Source organism: Manis javanica, chromosome 10 (genome assembly GCF_040802235.1).
Source record: "Manis javanica isolate MJ-LG chromosome 10, MJ_LKY, whole genome shotgun sequence".
In the NCBI taxonomy this organism is placed as follows: domain Eukaryota; kingdom Metazoa; phylum Chordata; class Mammalia; order Pholidota; family Manidae; genus Manis; species Manis javanica.
In genome coordinates this window covers 31,180,134-31,202,606 of record NC_133165.1, presented here as the reverse complement: position 1 = coordinate 31,202,606, position 22,473 = coordinate 31,180,134, and the positions used below count along the sequence as shown (strand labels likewise).

Sequence of the window (22,473 nt, the reverse complement as noted above, 5' to 3'; positions counted from 1 at the left end):
GCCTGTCTGAGGGGATAAGAAAGGACCATGTTTGAAGTGGTGGGGCGGGGAGCTGGGAAAGCCCATACTTTGCGTTCTCTGAAGAATGAGGTAGGTGGGGGCTGGAAGGGGGTTGGTTTTGGATTGGGCCTTACTGGAGAGAGGTGGGGAGTTAGATCAAGGACATGGAGAAGTCGAGCAGACTCGAGTTGTATGGCTGAGGCCGAGGAAAGCCTGGCAGTGCTGACGCTCGCTTTGCCACCTGTCATATAAACCACCTTTTAGGTCGTCAGTACCCCATTGGAATTTTTTTTTTTTGGTTAAATGTAACTTGCTAAAGTGGTTGTCAGTGTCTTAAACTTATTTTGTATCCAAAACATACTTGTACCCCTAGAAGTTCTGTGCCAGAGAGAAAGTACTTCTTACGTCTTGAATTGGCTTGGTAAATTGGGGTCATTTTATTTCCTTTGATAGAAATGATCTCTCAACTTAGATACTGAATATCCTGATTTTTCTCACTGATGCTTGAGATAAGCATGAGAGAATTTAACTCATAAGTTACATTGTACTATACAATGTCAAATAATAAGCTTATTCAGTACAGTTTATTATTCAGATAAACATTCTGGTGGGTATTGATCAAAGTCACATAAATGTTTCATCAGTACCCAAACCTGGCTAGATATCAAAATCAATAGGGAACATTTCAAAAATACAATTTCTTTTTTAAAAATACAATTTGCCACACCTGTGTCCATCAACTAAAAGTTGGGGGTGAGTAGATACTACCGTGTTAGTTTAAAGCTTCCCAGATGGGAACTGTTGGAGTAAGTAGGAGACTGTCATACACAGCAGAAGGGCAGTAAATGGTGGGAGAGAGGTGCAGGGGCCACATAGAGATGGTGAGAAGGAAGTATTCATGTGACTTCAGCAGCAGAAGCTGTTCCCATGGGAACAACAGAGAGTGAGTGAGACAGGTACAGAAGTCGGGTGTTCCTGCCCATGGTAATGGCCACTTACCTGGAGGCAGTGAGAGGCTGCAGGTGGCCTCTTGTGGAACACAAATAGCTAGCAGAGGTAAGGGAAGGAAGACCCTTCATAATAGCAACAGAACTCAACTCTTAGAAGTAACTACAAGAAAAGCCGTTTTCCTTGGGTCCAACAAGGAAGAGATGGCTTGTTCTTCTAATGATTTAGATAGTTTCTGGTGTTTACTGTTGTGAATGGTATTTTTTTTCCTACCAAAAAAACTCAGAACTAAGGATATTTGTTTTGTATCTAACCATTTTGCTGAACTCTTAAATCATTCTAATGATCTTTCAAATAATGTACATTTCTAAGTTGGCAGTCACTAACTCCTCCCTATGATTATGCCTGTTTCTTCTGTTTCATATTTTTTTGCATTGGCCAGAACTTCTAGAATTTTCAGTTGAAAATAGGAGGCATTCTTGTTATGGTCCATATTTTAATGGAAATGCCTCTTTTTTTAATCATGTTAAAGAGCCGTCAGTACACACCAAATCCTTAAAGTTACTAATAACTGTACAAAGAAAAACAGGTGTTAAAAATCTGACATCTAAAGGGAGAGAGAAATAACCATTTTCTTTTTCCCACAGGTCCCTGGGTGTGACCCTTTGGGAACTATTTGATAATGCTGCTCAGCCTTATTCCAACCTTTCCAATTTAGATGTTCTCAATCAGGTCATTCGAGAGAGAGACACGAAACTCCCAAAGCCTCAGCTGGAGCAGCCTTATTCTGATAGATGGTGAGTAGCTTCCTGTTATGGTTTGTTATCTACAAAAAGGTAAGGAAACAGTGTTTCCTTAAGTGTTAGTTATGTATTCCCTATTTTTAAACAATAAGTGGTATTTGTTGGCATTTGTATGTAATTCATGACTGATTTTAGAATTAGAATTAACATCTATTTTTAAAATATAATGTTTTTGAAAAATGGGTAGAACAAATGGGAATTTATGTATTACATGCAATAAGAAAAGATGTGAAGTCTGACCTAATTAGAAAAGTCAATATTAAGGGTGTTCCCTATTGTGGAATTGTTTGAAAATGAGGCTATTTACATAAGTGATACCTAATTTGTGAGAAGAGCAGATAAATGATAATATTTAAATTGACAGTTGAAACTGATTTACATAATGTATATTGACATTTGCAAAACACATTCAAGTCTTAGGAGTCTTCAGACTAGTGCTTAACTCCATTTCCAATTAGGATCAGGGTCACATCTCTCCAGGCCTCTGTCTGCAACACAACTCACATGCCCAGCTGGTGTGCATTTAGGCATTGCTCAGCTGTCTTAAGTTACCAGAGCTGTTTCACCCAGAGTAACCTGACATATACTCTGTACTTGATGTATACTTGTAATACTTTCAAGTTATCTTTGTCTTCCCTTCCACTCATGGCTACAGTTTAAGAGGGTGGCTGTATCCAGCCAACCCTTTGAAGAGCCAGCTCCTGGTTGCTGCCTACTTTGGACCCCATGTGCTACTCTTTTCCCTCCACTTTCAGCTCTTATGATCTGTGGAAACCATGCGCTGCATGAGATCGCAGTGTCTCTTTTTATGGGGAGAATAGGTCAGAGATTAGCTGTAACTGTTTATCTATGAGTTCTCACAAGGTGAGTAAATCCAAAAACATAGGACAAATGCATTCTTCACTACGCAGAATATGGTGGCGCTTGTTTTAAGGGAAGAGCATGTTAAAACCATTTCTAAATTCAGCAGGTAAGTCACTGGATAAACACCAGAAAAACAAATGACAAGGTAGAGGGACTGCAGTGACACTGTGAAATGTCCTGAGAACACAGAAACTCAGGGGGCCCAGTTTTCTCTGTTTCCTTTTTCTTCATGACCTTGCCATGAGCTGTACTTCTGTGGTCAGTGTAGAAATTTTTGAGGTGTTGAGTTGGCTTAGGGATTTTAAAACAATTTATTGTCAGTCCGTTGATACCTCTCGTGTGTTGCTCAGGTATGAAGTTTTACAGTTCTGCTGGCTGTCACCAGACAAGAGACCAGCGGCTGAAGACGTGCATAGACTGCTCACCTACCTGCGCATGCAAAGCCAGAGGGACTCAGAGGTCGACTTTGAACAGCAGTGGAACGCTCTTAAACCCAATGCCGATAGCAGAGATGCTTCAAGCAATGCTGCCTTCCCAATCCTCGACCACTTTGCCAGGGATCGGCTTGGTCGTGAGATGGAGGAAGTCCTCACTGTGACTGAAACCAGCCAGGGCCTGAGCTTTGAGTATGTCTGGGAGGCAGCCAAGCATGACCATTTCGACGAGCGCAGTAGGGGCCACCCAGATGATGCCTTGTCCTACACAAGCATCTTCTTTCCAGTTGAAGTTTTTGAGAGTTCGCTTTCGGATCCTGGGCCCGGGAAGCAAGATGACAGTGGCCTGGATGTCACCCGGAAGGCACCCGGGGTGGTTCCCGTTTTTGACGCCCACAACCTTTCTGTTGGAAGCGACTATTATATCCAGTTAGAAGAAAAAAGTGGTAGCAACTTGGAGCTTGCTTGCCCCCCTGTGCTGCTCACAACTGAAGTGGGTAATCCAGAACAGATAAGTGGGGAGGCACCCCAGTGTCTGACACTCAGGAGTCTGGAATTTGAGGAGTCCAGTGCAGATGAGGATTTCTTCCCAGGCAGTGCAGACCCCAAAGACCCCAGCATACCTGAGGACGTACATGCTGCCAGGGGCCCTGAGAGCCCTTTCAATGATATATTTAGTGATCTTGACAAAGCAGAGGATTTGCCCTGTCACCAAAAAATATTTGACTTAATGGAATTAAATGGTGTTCAAACTGATTTTAAGCCAGCCTCGTTAAGTTCAAGTTTGGGTGACCCCAAAGAGTCAGCAACAGCGTGCCACTTTGAGAGAGAAAAGCCCCATATGCTTTTTGACAGTGAACCTCTTTGCATATCAGAAAACCTTATGCACCAAGATAATTTTAGTCCTCTGAATGTCCAAGAATTGACAGAAAACTTTTTATTTCTTCAAGAGAAAAACCTACTAACAGATTCATTGTCTAGCAAAGAACATATAAATGATCTTCAAACAGAACTTAAAAATGCTGGTTTTACTGAAACTGTATTAGAAACTCCACGTAAAAACTCTTTAGACACTGAGCTTAAGGTTGCTGAAAATAAACTAGACTTCCCTTTATTGCAGGAAAGTATGAGCGCAAAGGGTAAAGATATGGGTACTGTGCTCAAGGGTGACACTTTGAACATCTCATTGCCGTCTTCCCCGGAAGTGCAGATACCTCCTACCTCACTCAAAACAGAAGGAACGCCTTGCAACGTACCTCCAGAAACGTTCCCAAAGCAGGGAGAAATCAAATGCACGTGCATAGATGTCAGTATCCATGAAGACTCTCTCTGCCAAGAAATAAATCCAGACTCTGTGACTATCTCAGTTGAACCTCCCTTGACTGCTGCCAAAATGCATAAGATTAGTGACGGGTCCAGTGACTTGACCCACCAAAGTGAGGAGGCCTTGAAACTAACCCAAACTGACTCAGTTGTTGTTGATGACATTTTTGCCAGTAAGGTGAGTATAGGTAATAGGCTTCCAGAATTTAGGCAGAACTTAGGGAATCAGCTGCTTTCAGAAGACCATCATAGTAACAGTCTGCTGGCGAAAAACCTGGAGGCCGTGGAGACTTTGAATCAGTTGAGTTATAAAGATGCTACAAAAGAGACAGGCTTGGCATCCACCCTTTCCTCACACTCTACCAGTCAAGACAGCCTTTTAGAAGACAGTTTGTCAACACCCATTCCAATTTCAGAGCAGTCTGTGGAGACCCCGGACTCTCTGGATTCAGTGGACGCCCATGAAGTCTTACTGGGCTCTTTAGGCTCCCGTACTCCTCAGAAGCTCCTGCCCCCTGATAAACCCGCAGACAGTGGCTACGAGACAGAGAATTTGGAGTCCCCTGAATGGACTCTGCACCCTGCTCCTGATGGCACCTCAGCCTCAGACGCGGCCACAGAGGGTGATGGCGGGCACAACGGTTTGCTTCCCAACCCTGTCATCGTCATCTCAGATGCAGCTGATGGACACAGAGGTGCAGAAGTGACCTCACAGACTTCTGCATCTGGCTCCCAGAACTCATACCGAGACTCTGCCTACTTCTCAGATAATGATTCTGAGCCTGATAAGAAGTCTGAGGGGGTCCCAGGATCCTTAGCATCAGCCTTGGTTCTGCTAACAGATCAGCCCCTGCCTGAGCCAGTCACCCCAGAACAAAGTTCTAGTGCCACGGAGAGTTGCCTGGAAACCAAAAATAGCCAGCTAGATCAAAGTTGTCTGCCTGCTTCACAAAATTCCAGTCACCTAGAATCGGGGGAAATGTCAGAACCAGCACTGCCTGACTTTTCCAAGCAGACGCATCATCCTGCAGGCGAGGCCAGTGGTCCCTTGAGTCTGTTGAACTCAGAGCTGAGCAGCGGTGATGACTATGAGGCACAAGAGGAGCAGTCCTGCAAGCTCGCCTCCACTGGAACCAACACCAATGAGCTCCTTGCCTTTGCAAACTCCACCCTCCACCCTGGCAGCCCATCCGAGGGCCCCAAGTTGAAGGAGCCAGATATTGAAGGCAAATACCTGGGGAAACTCGGCGTGTCGGGGATGCTCGACCCCTCCGAGGATGGAATTGATGCAGACGAGGAGGACGAAAACAGTGATGACTCTGATGAGGACCTGCGGGCTTTCAACCTGCACAGCCTCAGCTCCGAGTCAGAGGATGACACTGAGCACGCCGTCCCCGTGATCCTCAGCAATGAGGACGGCCGGCACTTACGGAGCCTATTGAAACCCTCAGCTGCTGTCCCCATTGATCAGCTACCAGATGACTGGAAAAAGGAAAAGAAGGCGGTGACGTTTTTTGACGATGTCACAGTCTATCTGTTTGACCAGGTATATGTAACCTCCAAATTGTCATATGCGAGAACTCCTGCGTGTGTTAGGAAATGGAGTATGCTCTGCTTTTCTGGCTTCCGTTTTGAGACCACAAATTGTTTTGTGATTACTCAAAAATAGGAATTTGGGGTCAGCTACAGTTACAGTTCCAGAAATACACAGAAATGTCATTTGCCCAAGGAACTCCTGTTATGGGAAGGAGGCATGGGTGCCCTCCCTGGGTCTCCTGGCAGAGCCTACTGATATTAGTTCCCCTTCCCAGACCAGGTTTCTCTAATCTGGCCATTGGCAGTTTACCCAGTGCTCTGGTGCAAGCTGGAGCAGTCCCGGTACATCGGGGCAGGTAGGAGGGCCTCCGGCCTGGGAGCCCCCCTGCCCTGCACCCCCCCCACCTGCTGTGTGCCACTCAGTGGGCTCAGACTTTGGGTTCTTTAAAAATGAAGCTGCCTGTAATTCAAATGGTCTTTCTTGTTTTTTGTTTTTATTTTAAATGTTCTTTGTTGACTAGTCTTTGTAGCCCTTGAGTTTGCTTCTGGAATCAGCTGGTTGATGAGGGAAGCCCAGTCAGACATGCCTGAACCGGATCTTGCCACATCCCAGAAGGTGCAGGAGTCCGAAGCAGTGTTTTACTGCTGCCTGCCCTGCCTCCCTTGTGCTCACCCCTGGGACCCAGACCTTGGTACCTCATCCTCTTGTCCATGTCATGCCTCTTGGGCCCTGCCCTCCAGACTCTGCCTCCAGCCTGTCGGGCCCTGGGTGCTGTATCACCCTCTCCCTTGGGTCTGAGCCTTTTTTCAGTGTAGTACTTTCTTACATGTTGTTCCTCTGTGTTCTGTTTTTATGGTGTTGCTCAAAAAAATCATTAAACCAACACATTTGAACTACGACATAGGTGGGGGAGGGGAACGGAGGTAGGCGGTTAAAAAGCAAAACAGACTCCTGAACTTAACCCCGCCTTCCCAAATCTGCAAGCAAGGCCAGGGTTCACACACATCCCAGCTTAATATTGGAGCTAAGGGAGCCTAGGAGGCCCTTTTCAATTGAGAGTAGAAGAGAAAAGGGATCACGTGGCTCCACAGTTTGTGTTTTGTTATGGGAACATCCCGATTCAGGTATCTCTCCACCTTTTCTGTGAACTTGAATTGCAGTGTATTTCATCACTGATGAGGGCAGTCCATAGGTGTTCTGTGTCTTCTGAGCAGTGGGGGCGGGGGACTAGAGAGGATGTTTGGGGGCCTCCTGGGAGCAGTGAGATGGGCACAAATCCAGCGGGAAGCAGTGTGTGGAGGAAGGCCCCAGGCTGTGGGCAGGCGGGCTGACTCCTGTGGAAGTCTCCATGGGGGCTGTGATGTTTTGCTGGCCTCCGAAGATGGCAGGATTGCAGATCAAGACTCAGGGTGTGTTAGTTATAGGGATAAAGGTACAGAAATCAAGTGTGTAAGACATGCTTAATATATGTGAGATTTGAGAAGGGGGTTAGCGTAACAGAAAAAGGAGAGTGGATGAAGGCCAAAATAAATCCTGAAAATCTTCCTTGTGATGCCCAGTTTTCTTATGTGTCCCATGCACTTTTCCTTGGTGCAACACCTACCAACTGTTTCAGACTGACTGATAGATGGTTGATAGATTTTCTCCTGCTCTTACTTTGCAGCTTACTGAGCTGGTTTTAAAGTGAACGACATGGGTTTCTGCACAGATCCAGTTATACATGGATTTTTTCCAATAAATATATTGGAAAAATTCTTACCAGGAAGATTATTTTTTTAGCTTAAAGAATTGGAAAACCAAACTTTTCTGTAATTCCTACTGATTGAAACACACACACGCACAAAACCAGGAACTAAGCAGTGAAGACTCATTTCTCCACACCCGTCCCTGATCTGCTTTCTATCACTGTATTTTTGTCTTTTCTGGAATTCATGTAAGTGGTAGAATCCCACAGAATGTAGTCTTACATGTCTGAAGTCTCACTCAGTATGTTGCTTTTGAGGTGCATCCATATTTCATGTTTTCATTACCGTATAATATTCCACTGTATAGATGTGTTGCATCTTGTTCATCTGTTAGCCAGCATTTACACAGGTTGTTTTTATTATTTTTTATTAGATATAGTATTGTTGACCCCTCTTTGGTATGCCGTCCTATAAATTTAACATCTGTATAGCCACCCCTGCAATGATGACATAGTGCAGCTCTGTCACCGCAGAAAAGGCCCTGTACTTCCTCCTCATTCCACCCCCCTCACCTCTGGTCCCCAGCCACACTGGTGTGCTCTGAGCCACTTTTTTTTGTTGCTGTTGAGAATGTCATGTCAATGGACTCATATAGAAATGTAACTGTTTTTTTGTGTTAACCTTGTATACTGCTATATTCATTAGTTTTGGGAGTTTGGGGGATTTTTTTTTTTCCTATTCCTTGTGATTTTCTACACAATCATGTTGTCTGCAAATAAGGAAAGGCTTATTCATTTCCTGTCTGTATGCCTCTTTATTTCTTTTTCTTACCTCATTATACTAGCTAGGACTTCCGGTGCACTGTTGAATAGGAATGATTGAGAGTAGACGTCTGGCTTTGAACCTGAAGTTATGAAAAAAGCATTAAGGCTTTGACCATTGATTATGATGTAGGTTTTTTGTAGGTGCTGTTGTTTATCAAGTCATGAAGTTTTTCTTCTGTTCTCAGTTTGAGAGAGTTTTCGACCCTAAATGGATGTTGAATTTTGTCAGATGCGTTTTTATGCATCAGTTGATAGGATCATATGGTTCTTCTGTTAATATGGTAGGTTACATTGATTGATTTTCAAATACTGAATCATCCTTGCCTTCCTGGAATAAAGCCCACTGGGTTGAGAGGTTTTATTCTTGTTATATGTTGTTGGATTTGATTTGTTGATACGTTGTTGAGGTTGTGTCTGTATTCATGATGTGCATTGATCTGTAGCTTTGAGGGTGTTTCTTTGTTTGGTTGATTTGGGCTTTTTTTTGGTCTTGATGCTGTATTTAGTTTTGGAATCGAGATAATGCTGGTCTCATAAACCAAGTTGAGAAGTATATTCTCCTCTTCCTGAAAGAGGTTAATAGATTTATTAATCTTTTTGAAGAATTGCTTTTGGTTTCATGGAGTTTTTTTTTTCTTTTTCTTTAACATGTTCTTTTCTATTTGATTTCTGCTTTGTTTTTTTCATCTCTTCCCTTTTTGGTTTGGATTTATTTTGCTCTTTTTCTGGACTCTTCAGGTAGAATTTTAGGGTTTGAGACTTTTTTCTAATAGCATACAGTACTATAAATTTTCCTCTGTGTATTACTTTAGTTGCATTTCACAGATTTTAATGTATTGCATTTTCATTCAGTTCAAAATATTTTCTAATTTTCCTTGAGACTTCCTCATTGACCCCTGGACTTTTTTTTAATGTTTAATTTCCTAGGGTTGGAGATTTTCTTGTATCTTTCTCATATGATTTCTAGTCTAATTCTATTATTGTCAGAGAAAATATTTTGTGTGGTTTCAATTCCTTTAAATTTGTTGATTTGTTTTAGAGACAGAATATGGTCTTTCTTGGTTGAATATTCTGTGTGAACCTGAAAAAATGTGTATTCTGCTTTTGGTGGGTGGATTGCTCTATAACTCCATAGATCGAATTGGTTGATGGAGTTCAGTTCTGTATCACTGCTGATTTTTCTGTCTGTTTGTTCTATCTATTGCTAGAGTATTGCTAGAAGTGAAGTCTCCAGCTGTAATTGGGGATTTGTCTCTTTCTCTCTTCATTTCTGTCAGTTTTTGATTTATCTGTTTTGCAGCTGTTGTTAGCTGCTTGTACGCTTAAGATTTATCATACCTTCATGGTGACCTAACCTTTTTATCATTCTGTAATGTCCTCTATTCCTTTGTCTGGTATTCATATAGCTACTTCAGCTTTCTTTTGATTAATATGTGCATAATGTGTCTTTTTCTTATACCTTTAATCTGCCTATATCATTATATTTGACATTAGTTTATTGTGGATAGCATGCATTTGGGACAGTTTTCAACTGTATCCTGAAAATCTCTTCCTTCTGGTGGTATTGAGCCACTTTTAATAAAATTATTCATGTTTGGACTTAGGTGCACCATTTTTTTCATTGTTTATGTTTGTTTCTCTGGTTATTTCTCCCTCTTTCCTGCCTTTTTTTGAGTAAGTTGAATATTTTTTAATATTGCCTTTTAGTTGATCTGTTGTATTTTTTTCTTTTATTTCATATCTTCTCTTTATACAGTTTTTGTAGTAGTTCTGGGATTACAATATATTTACTTTTCACAGTCTACTTAGAATCAGTATTTTACCATTTCAAGTGGACTATAGAGACCTTACCACCATAAAGGCCTTTTACCTCCCCAAAGTCCTTGTCTTGAAATTGCCTGGTGTGTTCCGTACACATACATTGCAAACCCTGCGAGACAGTGCTGTTTTACTTTTAATCATCAAACATATATAAGAAACTTAAGAGGAGATGAGCAGGGTTGGATTTTCCCAGATAGTACTACTGGTGTTCATTTTTCATTTTTGATGATCTGTGTTTGCAAAGGAGTTTTTGTTTTGTTTAAAAACAGAACTACAGACAAATTATCTTAGTTTTTCTCAATCGGTGAATGCCTGTATTTCACAGTAACTCCTTAAGAATATTTTCTCTGAATATAGGGTTCTGAGTTGACAGCTCTTTTCTTTCAATATTATCTCTGGCTGCCTTCGTAATATTTTTATCTTTAGTTTTCAGCATGAAATTCTTTGTGTTTTTCCCATTTAAAGATTGTTGAGTTTCTTGAATTTATAGTTTTATGTCTTTCATCAAATTTGAGATTTTCAGCCATTATTTCTTCAGATACTTTTTCCACCACACTGCATCCCCTCTCCTCAAGGAGTGCGGCGTCAGGCCCTTGGATGTTGTCCCGCCAGTCTGAAGCTCTGTTCCTTTTTTTTTGCTTCCAGTGTTTGTTTTCACTGATGTTCAGTGTGGACCACGTCTATCGATCCACTTGAAATTCACTTACTCTTTACTCTGTCATCTCCACTCTACTATTGAATCCATTCAGTTTTTAAATTTTGCTTATTGTTATATTTCTATCCAAAATTTGTATTTTATTACTCTTTTTATCATCTGTTCTTTTGCTGAGACTTTTCTGTATTTCCAGTCATTCGAAAATGTCTGCCTGTGTAGAAATGTTTCTATAATAGTCTGTCAGATTATTCTAACACTGGCATTGGCATCTGTTGATTTGTCTTTTCCCCTACGAATTTAGGTTTTCCTGATTCTTTGTATGCTAAGTGGTTTGGGATTGTATCCTAGGCTACAGGATTCTGTGTCTTGTTTGGATTCTGCAGATGGTCATGTTTTTGTTTGGTAGGCATTGACCCAGTTGGGTGCAGGGTGCAAGTGGCAGCCAGTCTCCTGTGGGTTGGGGTTCTTCTTCTGGAGCCTTTGCTGTGCTGTTTAAATCTGTGCGTGTGCAGCCAGAAGCCAGACTGGACTTGGGCAGTGGTTCCCCCACAGGCCAGGTCCAAAAGCTTTACTGTGCTGCTGATGGCCAGATTTACCATGCGCAGCTCGAAGGTAAGATGGGAGCCATAAGTGATATCCCAAGTTCCTACCTCTCCATGGTGCCCCTAGTACTTCCCGATGTCATGGACTCCCCTTTCCAGTCCTCTGGCTGGAAGGCTGGGACTTTTGTTGCCACACTGCACCTCATACTTCCTGCAGCTATGCTGTGAGAGGACAGGGAGGAAAAAAGGCAGAGGGGCTTCTCTGCACACACTTGGGAGTCCCAGCTCCGCCAGGAGGATAGGAAGCACACCTTCCTCAGAACTGGAGGCTGGGGAGTGAGAGGACAGAGGGAGAAAAAGAAAAACACCTGGAATTTTCTCCCCTCTCTGAGCATCGGAAGACCCCCTTCCTGTGGCCAGAACCAAAGGGTTTCTGGAGCTCTGCCTGTCTGCACCCAGTGTCTGTGTTGAGTCCAGGCCAGGAGCTGTGGTGCGGGGAAGAGTGGGGGGCGGGTTGACTGCTGGTCTGGTACGCTTTGAATTTCCATGTTCTTCCCCAGCCTGTCTGCTATGACTTACTTCTCAGAGGCCTCAAATAGCTGTTCTGTGCATTCCGCCCAGGTTTTTAAGCTGTGTTTGGTGGGAAGGACAGGACTGTGTGTTCCCTGGGACCGGAACATACCTGTGTCCAGATGTTTACTTCCTAGCTGAAGAGTCAGGGGGACTGCCAGCCTGCAATGCCTACAGCAGTGGGGCCTGGGAGCAGGCTCTGGCTGACGGGAATTTCTGCTTGGCTTTTCAGGAGACCCCCACCAAAGAGTTGGGGCACTGTGGAGGTGAAGCACGTGGCCCCGAATTGAGCAGCCCAGCACCATTGTCAGGTTCTCCATACCTGAGCAGATGCATAAATTCCGAAAGTTCAACTGACGAAGAAGGTGGGTTTGAACAGAAATTAAAACACAATGCATTGGGAATAATGTAAACTTGTTTGAGAATAACTTCACACATTGCTTTAAACAACCTTCTTACGACAAATAGAGAAAAACCCCATCTGTTGGGCCCTTAGTTGGTTTGCTGGCCTGCAGAGTACACCTTTGATTTGCTCTCCTCTCCACTCTTTATCGTGAGATGGTAAAAGAAGAACTATTTTTTAATTTTGTACTTTTAGGTGGAGGCTTTGAGTGGGATGATGACTTCTCCCCAGACCCCTTTATGTCAAAGACGACAAGTAACCTCCTTAGTTCCAAACCTTCTCTTCAAACGTCAAAATACTTTTCTCCGCCACCGCCGCCCCGGAGTGCAGAGCAGAGCTGGCCTCATGCGTCGCCGTATTCCAGATTCTCCATCTCTCCTGCCAACATTGCCAGCTTTTCTCTCACACACCTAACCGACTCGGACATCGAGCAAGGAGGTGAGGGGGGCGTGTGCTAGGGGTGGGTGTCAGCCTGGGAGACCTTCCCCACTGGACTTGATGGCCTTTTGCTCTGATGCTTTCCTGGTATTTGCTGAGTAGATTATAAAAAATCCTTCCTAAATCTTGCGCAGCCTTGGAGCCACATCCCCCACTTGAAGGCCCCGTCACTACTTGCGGCATCCCCTCCATGCCCCTGCTGGGCTGGGTGGCCCAGGTAGAGGCAGGAGCAAGCGGCGTGGTGGCACAGCTCCCCGACATGCGGACCTGCCCCTGGGTGTGTGCCACCTCCTCTTCTCCTTCTCCTGCTGCTGCTGCTAGCCCCCACCCCCATCTCTACTTGTGTCCCCCAGAGAGAAGCAGCTCTTCGGGAAGCTTCTGCTTTTACAAACACTTGGCCCGTGGTTTTGTGATGGAGCCTGAATGTGCTTTGGCTCTTCCCCAGGAATTATTGATTTTGCCATTAAGTCTTCGTCCTGCGTTGATAGCTGAAGGCCTGGTTGGGGCTAATGGCCGGGGCACATTCGGAGTAGTAGTGCCTGAACATACAGATCCTTTTTTTTATCCCCATAACTATATTGGAAGGTAAATGCTAATAAGCACATTTTTTATTTGAAGTTTGCAGATCAAACAATAACCATGCACTACAAAGAGCTTTTATTTGTGTTTGTGCTGCATTGAATTGTGCTGATTAGATAACGTCCATTACCTAAGGATCTGCCGGGCAGGCAGATGTGTGGAGTCCGGCCGATTGTTTTCCCTGCCCTCGGCCGTGACATTGAACCAGCATGTGAGCTGAGCAGATGTTGGCGAGAGCCTGGCAGGTGCCGCTGTTACCGGAAGAAAGCGGGCAGCCTGGGCAGGTGGTGCAGAGCCGCACTCCAGCTTCGGTTCCTTTTTCGGTAGCACAGCCAGATGCTGCCCAAGCTATTTTTATCTGTGGCGATCACTTTAAAAACCCAGCTTTGCTTGCTCTCTCCTCACAGGAAGCAGTGAAGATGGAGAAAAAGATTAGGTAGATGCTGACACCCTTTTGGGTTTTAGGCGGCCCCCACCAGGGCAACATTCCTGTGCTGCCAGCCGAGCAATGACATCTCCTCACATCTGCTGAAAGGAGACTGGGAGAAAGACTTGGGAGGCAAAAGGGAGCCGGGCTGGCTCCGTGCCTGTGGAAGCCTGGCGGGAGGCCACTCGCAGCTGTGCCTGCTCACCCACTGGGGTGCTCATGCTCAGTCATCCTACGGGAGCACAGCCCCTGCTCTGGTGTGTGGGGAACTGTAGGCTCTGGGTTGTTGCTGGTTTCTATGAGGGGTGTTCTCTGCGTCCTCACCTGTGCATACTGTCTGCACAGGGGGCCCGGAGGACGCATGAGCAGAATGGGCACCGTGAGCCATATTTATTTATTTTTAAGAAATCACTAATTGCTTTCTGTAATTGCACTGTGGATAAACGTTCTAAGAGTCCCTGATGTTGTACAGAATCTTAAATTATTCAAGGAAAATAAGGCAGGTCAAGCTGGTGCTATTCACTAGTTTGATTTTTTTCTGTTTTACAGTTTGTTTGCTCTGCATGGTACTTGTAAAGCTTAACTATTTTGAATGTTACGCTGTCTTTAGATCTTTGAAATTGTACATATGGTACTCTTTGGTAAATGATAAATGATTCTGAATGTTAGTGTTTTATGTTCTTATAGAAAATATTTTTGATGAGTCCAAAAAGACGGCTGCTAATTGAATGAAACACATTGTTGTCTCTTTTCTGTAGCACAGGTTCCTTGCAGCACATGAGGCACCTCTGAGGAGCTGAAGGGTCTTGCAGACCCTCTGTGCGACTCTCCCATCCTGCCTCCCAGTTTTTTTAAACCCTTCTGGTAAAAATATCCAGGTGGTGCATCCTCAAAATTCAGATGCGTGTTAGAGTGTCGGGGTCCCCGGCTCCTCTCCCCAGGGTAGCCGAGGTCCGGTAATCTGCAAAGCAGCATGTGGCCCCCAGACCCCTTCCCCTAAAAACCGGCTCTTCTGCTTGTGGCTTCTGTGTGGCTGCCGTGGCCTCCGTGGCCTTGTAACTCCTTCCTTCAGGGATGTGGAGAACTCCGAGGAAGGAACTGCTCCATGGAGCGTGCTGGTTGCTAGGGATGGTTTGAGTTCTTTTCTGTCTGTACACTTCAGGTGTTTAGCTTCTCAGTGACCTCCAGAACTGAGTATTCCCCTCCAAACCACTCCGAGCCAGGTCCAGGTGTGGCCAGTCTCTGTAAGCGAGGAGATAACACCACATCTGCAGTTGGAGAAGGGACCAAGGACAATGGTGGAGCCTTGCAGCCAGCATGTTCTCTGGTCAGGACCATGGGTGGCCCTGCATGGCCATTGCACCCCAGGGCCGCCCTGGGGCTCATCTGCGCTGACCCTTCCCTTCTGCATTAAGCACCAAATTCTCCCTTTACCTTGAAAGGGATGGGGTGTGTCCAGTCACCCTCCACATGGTGGCAGAAATTGCGTGTTTGTGATAAAAAGCTGACCTCAACCTGTAGCCCTCGAGTTCTGCTTTGACCACAGGAAGTTTCCAGGGGCTGGAGCAACACATGCTGAGGGTGTCCTGGCATGTCCGTCATAAAGCCATGTGTATCGGGCCGGGGCCTTGGGGCTGTGAGGACACATGCTGGCCCTTCCCCAAATGTTCTCCAGTGCTGACAGGCTCTCCCAACTCCAGCATGACACGGGCCAGGCTGGGGCTTGCAGCGGAGCCACGGGAACTTGGTGCTAGTGCAAGATGCAGATGCGCGTACTGGCCGGGGTTCACACAGTGGACTGTGGCCTCTGCCATCAGCCCTGGCAGTCTCCGCTCCCTTTCTACACTGGCAATGACTTTCCCGGGCACGAAAATTCCAGATGGAGAAAGAGCCCCCTTGCCCTCCACTCGGTGTGGGCGGGGAGACCTGGGGGGGGCGCCTCACAATGTGCTCCCTGAGCAGCGAGCCCAGCGGGGCGTTTGTTGGGACTGATTTTGCCAAAACTGTTGTAACTCTGATTTTCTCGCTGTGGAGACTTCCTGAATTTCCTGAATTTTTACATGTAACTACCAGTCTTGGTTGAGGGAGAAAGGAGAGGCAATGATGCTAGTTTTTTTAAATTACAGGCTCAAGGAGTTCAGATTGAATGATTGAAGTCAAGCAGATCCATAGAATAGTTCTTTTTACACAGTCAGTCTGGGATACATCTATTTTGGGACTATACATTTTTCACTATGATTAAGGAGATTTTAACAACATGATTCCTATTTTAATTTATGTCTATATCGCTCACATAATTAATTGCCAAAAGAAGCCTTTTATACATTGAGTCGGGGGTGGGTTGGAGTAGTAGATCTTACTGTGAAGGTGCATGGTAGGGAAGATTTTATATTTGTAATAAACATGTGAGTCAACATGTTCTTTAGAAATCTTGAGCAATACATAGGGAATAAATTTTGGAGATTAAAATTTTCAGCCCATTCTTGAAGCATCAAGCATGTGCTTTGTTGTTCAATAAAGTTTTTTTTCCTGAGTTGGTTACTAGTAGTGGATTTTCAAACTGTACTTGTTCTAATAAGTAAATACGATGAAGTAGTAAATCAGTGGAATTCTCAATAGGGATGAGGTTTAAAATACCTGGTTCACAATGATATTTTTTGGCCACCTTTGGAATCTCTCAGAGTTTAATTGGTGTTACTTTGGTGGCATTTACGTGTTTTAAATCCTATAATAAAAACAACCTGACCTTCATTTTTTTCCTAACTCGATGTTAATTTGTGTTATCAAATGACCCTTCATAAGCCAGAAAGAGAAATTTTTAAAAAGTGTTCCCCAAACCCTGCTGAAGCCTACTCTGTGCATCTGGGTGAGAAGCTCAACGAAGCTGAATTAAAAACAGAGCATTCCTTCTGTTTTTAAATGTACGGGTGATTGTTTCTATAGAAATGGGTTTATCTAAGGAAAGTCTTTGTACATCTTGCCGTAAAACGCCTTTCAAATCCTCTTCCTTTGATGAATATTTTCCATAGGGTATTTGTAGGCTTACTGACTTTCTGCATGTCTGTTCTAAAGGCCCAGAGCAAGGGAGGCATCTCTACTTTTCCACTACTCAGCCAGTCATCTGAAAATTCCAGGAGTGAACCAAGTGTTGGGCTTCAAACATTGGGCTTCAGTTAGAGGTGAGGCTTCAAGTATGAGCCTTGTGAGAATAGCCTTAAAATAAGAATGGGGTACAGTACAGTTACTTCAGATTTAAATCTCAAAAACAATAATCCTAAGCAGTAATGGGGTTGACTCAAGTTTAGCTATTGAGAAAGATGATTCTCTTTTTCGTACGTAAGTAAATTCTTAATTGACAGTATTGACTTACCAACAACTTGTTATTTGAATGGTTTGAACATATTTGAGGTTCAAGTTCGCACAGACATAGAGAAATCTTAGTAACAGACCCATGTGTGTGTGTGTCCACTGTTAAATTCTGTCTGCAAATGACCCACGGGGCAGTCACACCTGTGAGGTTTCCCTGTTACTCTTTAACACAGTTGTAAGAGGTTCACGGCAATATAACAGTTAATGAACTTTCAGTTTAAATTGTGTACATTTTTAAACTGTAAGATTTTTATTGTATATTGATGCATAGTGTGATTCAATAAATTGCTTGTAATTTAAAAACTATTTAATATTCAAAATAAATAGTTATATATTTATAAACTCTGTTGCTGCATTTATTCTGTGTTGTTTCCACTGTGCAAGGCCCAGGTGGGTGGTTCACTCACTGCCCCAGTTGCTATAGAGGTTGGATGCCCCTTACATGACAGCTGAATCCACCCCCTCCTGAGAACAGGAAGATTCCTATAATCACTAGAAAACTAAGCTTGTATGCAGTGTTTGTGCTGCCTCAAAGTGTATGATCTGAAGCCTTTGCACTGATTAATTTCAGAAGCAGTTTAATTTCTGAGGGTCAGCCTCTAAGGAGCCCTAAGTCAAGAGGCTAATGAGCTCAAGCTAGCCTATGCCCCGAGGGGACCTGGTCCCAGTCACCCCGCAACACTCTCGGGGCCACAGCTTCTAAGAGCACCGTGGCAGCCTCCTACCCAGACACGCCAGGCCCCAGCTCAGGTCACACCGACTCGGTAGACCCAAAACCCCCACCCCCATTTCAGGAACGCCCAGGACACGCAGCTAGTGACAGGGTGGGAAGAGGACAGCCCTGCCCCTGGTCCTGTAGAACCCAGGTGGGTGGGAGTCCAGGCTACGTGCGATCCCGGAGCCCGGAGCCAGTTGCTTTTGACACCCTTTAATGTGCAAGAGGAAACAGGCGGGGGGCGATTAAGTAAAGCAGGTGTGGAGGCAGCCTGTTTCCGATCCCAAGCTGCTCACCTCCCGCCCGCCGGGGACCCGCAGCGCGCGGCTGAGTAGGCGCTCCGCGGGCCAGGGCACCGCTCACTCGCACCTGGCGGGGACCCCCAAGCCGGCTGCCGCAGGTCCTCCGGGAATGTGGGCTCGCGGGGCCTGGGCTCCCGCCCTTCAGGGATGTGTTCGCTGCCCGTCTGATAAACTAGACTTATTGCAAAACGGCTTTTCCGTGAATTCCGATTCGATCTCGGTGCTGAGCCGTCGCCCCAAGGCCCGGCGCGGAGGCCAGGGAGCCCAGTCCGCGGAGCGGCGGAGGCTTCGGCTCGCTGCCGAGGGGGCACCGCCCGCCCGCAGGTGTCCCCGCCCCGCCCCCGCGCGCGCCCCGCCCCGCGGCTCATTTACATGCGGCCGCGGCCCCGCCCGGGCGGCTAAAGCGACGTGTCCTTGTCCCCCGTGGGCAGCCCCGGCGCGTGCGGCCGCGGATCCCCAGGTAACTAGGGTGGGGGTCCGGCGGGGCCGCGGGGAGAGGGCCGAGGGGCAAGACCGGGTGAGGTCTGGGGGTAAACCTAGGGGGTGTGGGGGCTAGGTCTGGAGCCCTGGCCAGGGCTATCCACGTGGCGGGACTGTGGGCTGCTGCGGGCTCTGGCCACTGTCGACCTCTGACCGCGGACAGCTTCCTGTGTCCACAGTGGTTCTGGCCCCAGTGTTGTCCCTGCATGTGTGATGTCCAGGGGGTCAGGACGGTCACTGTGGCAGGATCCAGTGCCTGTCCGTGAGGCCAAAGGAGGCAGCGTCAAGCAGAGGGCCCACCTGAGCCAGGATAGAGCAGCATCTCTGGGGGGGTCTGAGCAAAGGGTCAAAGGCCCCCTAAGCTCAGGACACTCAGGGGTCAGTGAGGGTCATGGGCCTGAGAGGTCCGGGGGGGGGGTCACTGCATGTCACCAGGTGGAGGGGGACACCAAATCATAAGAGGTTTGAGGGGTCAGTGTGAAGTCAAACGGTAATGGGTGCGGTCAGCTCAGGGGTTCACGTGTGCATGGGATTACTGTGCATGGAGAGGTCAGCTGCCCCTGAGCAGGGAAGAGGTTAAACAGATAGCTGCCCCGAGTGTCCACTGGCCGTCCTGAGGGCCACCAGTCTGCTGAGTGACCACGGGGTGGCCTGTGTTCTGGATTTCAGCTCCAAGGGCCTCCCCTCAGAGCCCCTAGCCCTGGGACCACCAGTCTGGAGCCATGAAGACCAAGAACCGGCCCCCCAGGCGCCGGGCGCCACCACAGGACACAGCTGCCAGCCCAGGGGAGCAGACACCCGACCGTCCCCAGCCGGGCTCGGGGCCGGAGCCGCCCAAGTCTCTGCGGAGCAGGGCGGCGCGGGGGCAGGGCGCGCGGGCCGAGGGCGGGCGCCGGCGGCCAGGCAGCCGGCGAGAAAGCACCGTCCAGCGGCGGCTGGAGAGCAACGAGCGCGAGCGGCAGCGCATGCACAAGCTGAACAACGCCTTCCAGGCGCTGCGCGAGGCCATCCCGCACGTGCGGGCCGACAGGAAGCTCTCCAAGATCGAGACGCTCACGCTGGCCAAGAACTACATCAAGTCGCTGACCGCCACCATCCTGGCCATGTCCAGCGGCCGCCTGCCAGGCCTGGACGGGCCAGGCCCCAAGCTCTACCAGCACTACCAGCAGCAGCAGGCAGCCGGGGCTGCACTCGGAGCCATCGAGGCCCAGCCGGAGGGCCACCTGCAGAAGTACTCCACGCAGATCCACAGCTTCCGGGAGGGCTCGTAGCGCCCAGCCCCGGGGTCAGCAGCAGCCCGGCCCGCTCATCACGGCCCTGGGCCCTCCGTGCCGACAGCCCCAGATGGGTGGGGACACCTCATGTGGACGTGGCCAGTGTGGTTGCACTTTCCCTGAACACTCAGCCGCCTCCCTGGAGCACGTCCCGGACCCCGGGGTCCAGTCTAGGCCCTGGCTCTGGGCAGCGTGAGGCCCCAACCTCTGCAGGGGGCCCAGGACCCACTCTGATTGCCCAGGCAGGAGCCGACGGGTCTTCAGATTCTCTTCACTCCTAACTCCCTCCGGAGGCAAGGGACATTCCAGGAAAAGGTTTCTTTGGTAAGTTTCCCCGGGTACGCTGAGGCCCAGACCCGGGAAGGGACCTCCTTCAACCTGTGTCGTAGCCGCCTCACTCCAGGTAAACTGAGGCACGGAGCAAGCCAAGCCCGCGGCCATCTCGGGGTGGCTGAGTCTAGATGACTGAAAAATCTTGCTCAGCATGTCAGATAGAAACCCTGATCAGATTACCTCAGATGAATTCTAAAGGGACCTTGGTGGGAAGAGAGGCCGGGATCTTCCCCTTCCAGCTCCGGGTGGGGGCTCCTGACCTGGGAGGGTCTGGGCCTGGCACCGAGGGGGTGGGGGCCAGGGCAGGGCTGGGCGGGGAGGTGCTGCCGGGCCCTGGCCCCCAGGACGGGCCCATCCCCATGCCTCCCTCAGGGTTCCACCCATGTGTGCTGCTCTGTCACATTGGTCACTGACACGCCTGGACATACAACTGGCAAATGGCGGTCTGACAGGGCTGTAGGGTGTTCTTAGGTCTTGGCTGGAGTGGGCGGCCCTGAAGGATGGAGCCAGGGCTGCAGGAGCTCTCCTCCCCCACGCTGCTGCTCCTGGAGGCGCAGCGGGCCGCTTGGCAGGTACCCTGCACAGGGCCTGGCTTCCTGCTGTGGGGTTCCTGCCCTGCTGGCTCCGACAGGCTTGGCGACTTTCTCTCAACCCCCGCTGGCATCTCCCCTGCCGTGTCCCTCTGCCCACAGCCAGTATGGGGAGGGGACAGGGCCCTTGGCAGCCTCAGGCAGGAACCCGAGTGACAGCGACTGAGGTGAGGGTGGAGTTGGCCTGGCAGGTGGGGCCAGTGCCCGGACCAAGAGCTGTCCCAGGAGCCCTCGGGGGCCAGGCCCCTCCTGGGGCCCTGGGGGTGGGGGCTGAGCCAGGCTGGGAGCAGGCTGCCACAGCCGAGGGCCCCCGCCCCACGTGTGGCCTACCTCCCAGGCCAGGGTATCCCAGCTCCAGCCACTAGATGTGCCGCTGGGCTTAGGGTCAGCCTTGGTTGTGTCGGGTAGCAGGGGGCACCCCTCAGAATGGCCAGGAGCTGCTTCAGTCCAATCTTTTCAGGTCAGACACTGGCTGGACCCTCCCCAGGTCCCAAAGCCAGGTCCTCTGGAAGGTGGGCCCAGGAGGCCTGGTCTGGTCCAGGCCCCATCCTCCTAGCTGCCTTTGAACACGGGTCAGGTGGGGACCCCAGGCACTCGCGGCCTGCCCCTCAGGGACAGTCTCTCAGGAAGGCCAGGAGACAATCCATCAGGAGGGCCACTCCAAGCCAGGGACAGTGGGGCCCACATGTCCCCTGCTGCGGGTGGCCTGCCGGCTGGGACACAACCATACAAACCTGGGGACTGTTGTTTCGGCCAAGCCAAGGCCAGAGCAGGGCTCCGTGCACCCCTGAGCTTGCTGAACCAACTCACAAACTGAGCCAAAAGCTGCAGGAGGGGTGCCCAGCAGGTTGTCCTGAGAACCATGCCTGATGACCAGGGGCAGCAGGAGGGCCTGGGGGCTACCACCTTGCAGGAGTGGCCTTCAGGGCTCTTTTGGTCCCAAACTGGCACCTGCATGCCCTCTGCTTCTCAGAGGGTGACCTGGGCCCAGAGGTCCAGACCCTCTTCATCTGAGGCAGGTGGGCAGCTGCATACCCCTGCGGGCGCATCGCAGGGAAGCCTTAAAGGTCCCAGCCAAGTTTCAGCGTGTTAAATATGGCGGTGGGAGGTGAGGGGACAGGTCTGGTGATGGGCTGCTGAGGCCTGCTGCCAGGTCTGCTCCCTCGACCCTCGTCTCGGACCCCTCTGTCCTCCAAGGCGTCCTATGTAGAGACACACTCTCTGAGCCCTGGTTGCCTGGGACACACCTGCCTGCAGACCAGACCTGAGTGAGCTCTGGACACAGATTCCCACGGACTTAAGCTGAGAAACCAGACCTGGGCTTCTTCTGTCTGGGAAAACCTACCAGGAACTGGGTGCCCAGCCCAGCTGTAATTGTGAATAATAATAATTGTTTTAAATGACCCAAATTTGCTTTTAGTTTTCCTCACGGCCCCTTCAAAGCACGAATGAAACCAATGCCTTGTCACAAAGCAAAAATTACAGATTTCAGGATGGTCGCTACTTTTGCCCCAGGAGCTGGAAAGCGTAGGGGAATGTGCATTTTAATCATAATGT

General features: G+C 48.3%; 2 protein-coding genes across 4 annotated transcripts in view; both read left to right on the top strand.

Annotated features, from left to right (window-relative positions):
- The window catches only part of LMTK2 (lemur tyrosine kinase 2), a 96,329-nt gene extending 78,762 nt beyond the window's left edge, over window positions 1-17,567 (top strand). For both annotated transcript variants that reach the window (XM_073215075.1, XM_017672214.3), the window contains exons 10-14: window positions 1,596-1,745; window positions 2,966-5,918; window positions 12,239-12,371; window positions 12,605-12,847; window positions 13,834-17,567. In XM_073215075.1, the coding sequence (XP_073071176.1) occupies window positions 1,596-1,745; window positions 2,966-5,918; window positions 12,239-12,371; window positions 12,605-12,847; window positions 13,834-13,862 (3,508 nt within the window). In that variant the 3' untranslated portion in view covers window positions 13,863-17,567. The remainder of the gene's footprint in view (window positions 1-1,595; window positions 1,746-2,965; window positions 5,919-12,238; window positions 12,372-12,604; window positions 12,848-13,833) is intronic.
- A 1,000-nt stretch (window positions 17,568-18,567) lies between these two features.
- Window positions 18,568-22,319, top strand: BHLHA15 (basic helix-loop-helix family member a15). Of its 2 annotated transcripts, XR_005057343.2 has the most exons (3): window positions 18,568-18,699; window positions 19,389-20,317; window positions 22,114-22,319. XR_005057343.2 is itself a non-coding variant. In XM_037003726.2 (2 exons), exon 2 carries the CDS (start codon window positions 19,442-19,444, stop codon window positions 19,988-19,990), a length of 549 nt encoding a protein of 182 aa, XP_036859621.1. In that variant the 5' UTR covers window positions 18,568-18,699; window positions 19,389-19,441; the 3' UTR covers window positions 19,991-22,319. The 2 variants fall into 2 exon arrangements, 1 of the variants encoding a protein (XP_036859621.1); XM_037003726.2 differs by having other exon boundaries at window positions 19,389-22,319.
- Window positions 22,320-22,473: the final 154 nt, after the last annotated feature.

What these genes read in the sequence shown, in the direction of transcription:
- BHLHA15 (XM_037003726.2), top strand. Translation starts at nt 19,442, where the DNA reads ATGAAGACCAAGAACCGGCCCCCCAGGCGCCGGGCGCCACCACAGGAC.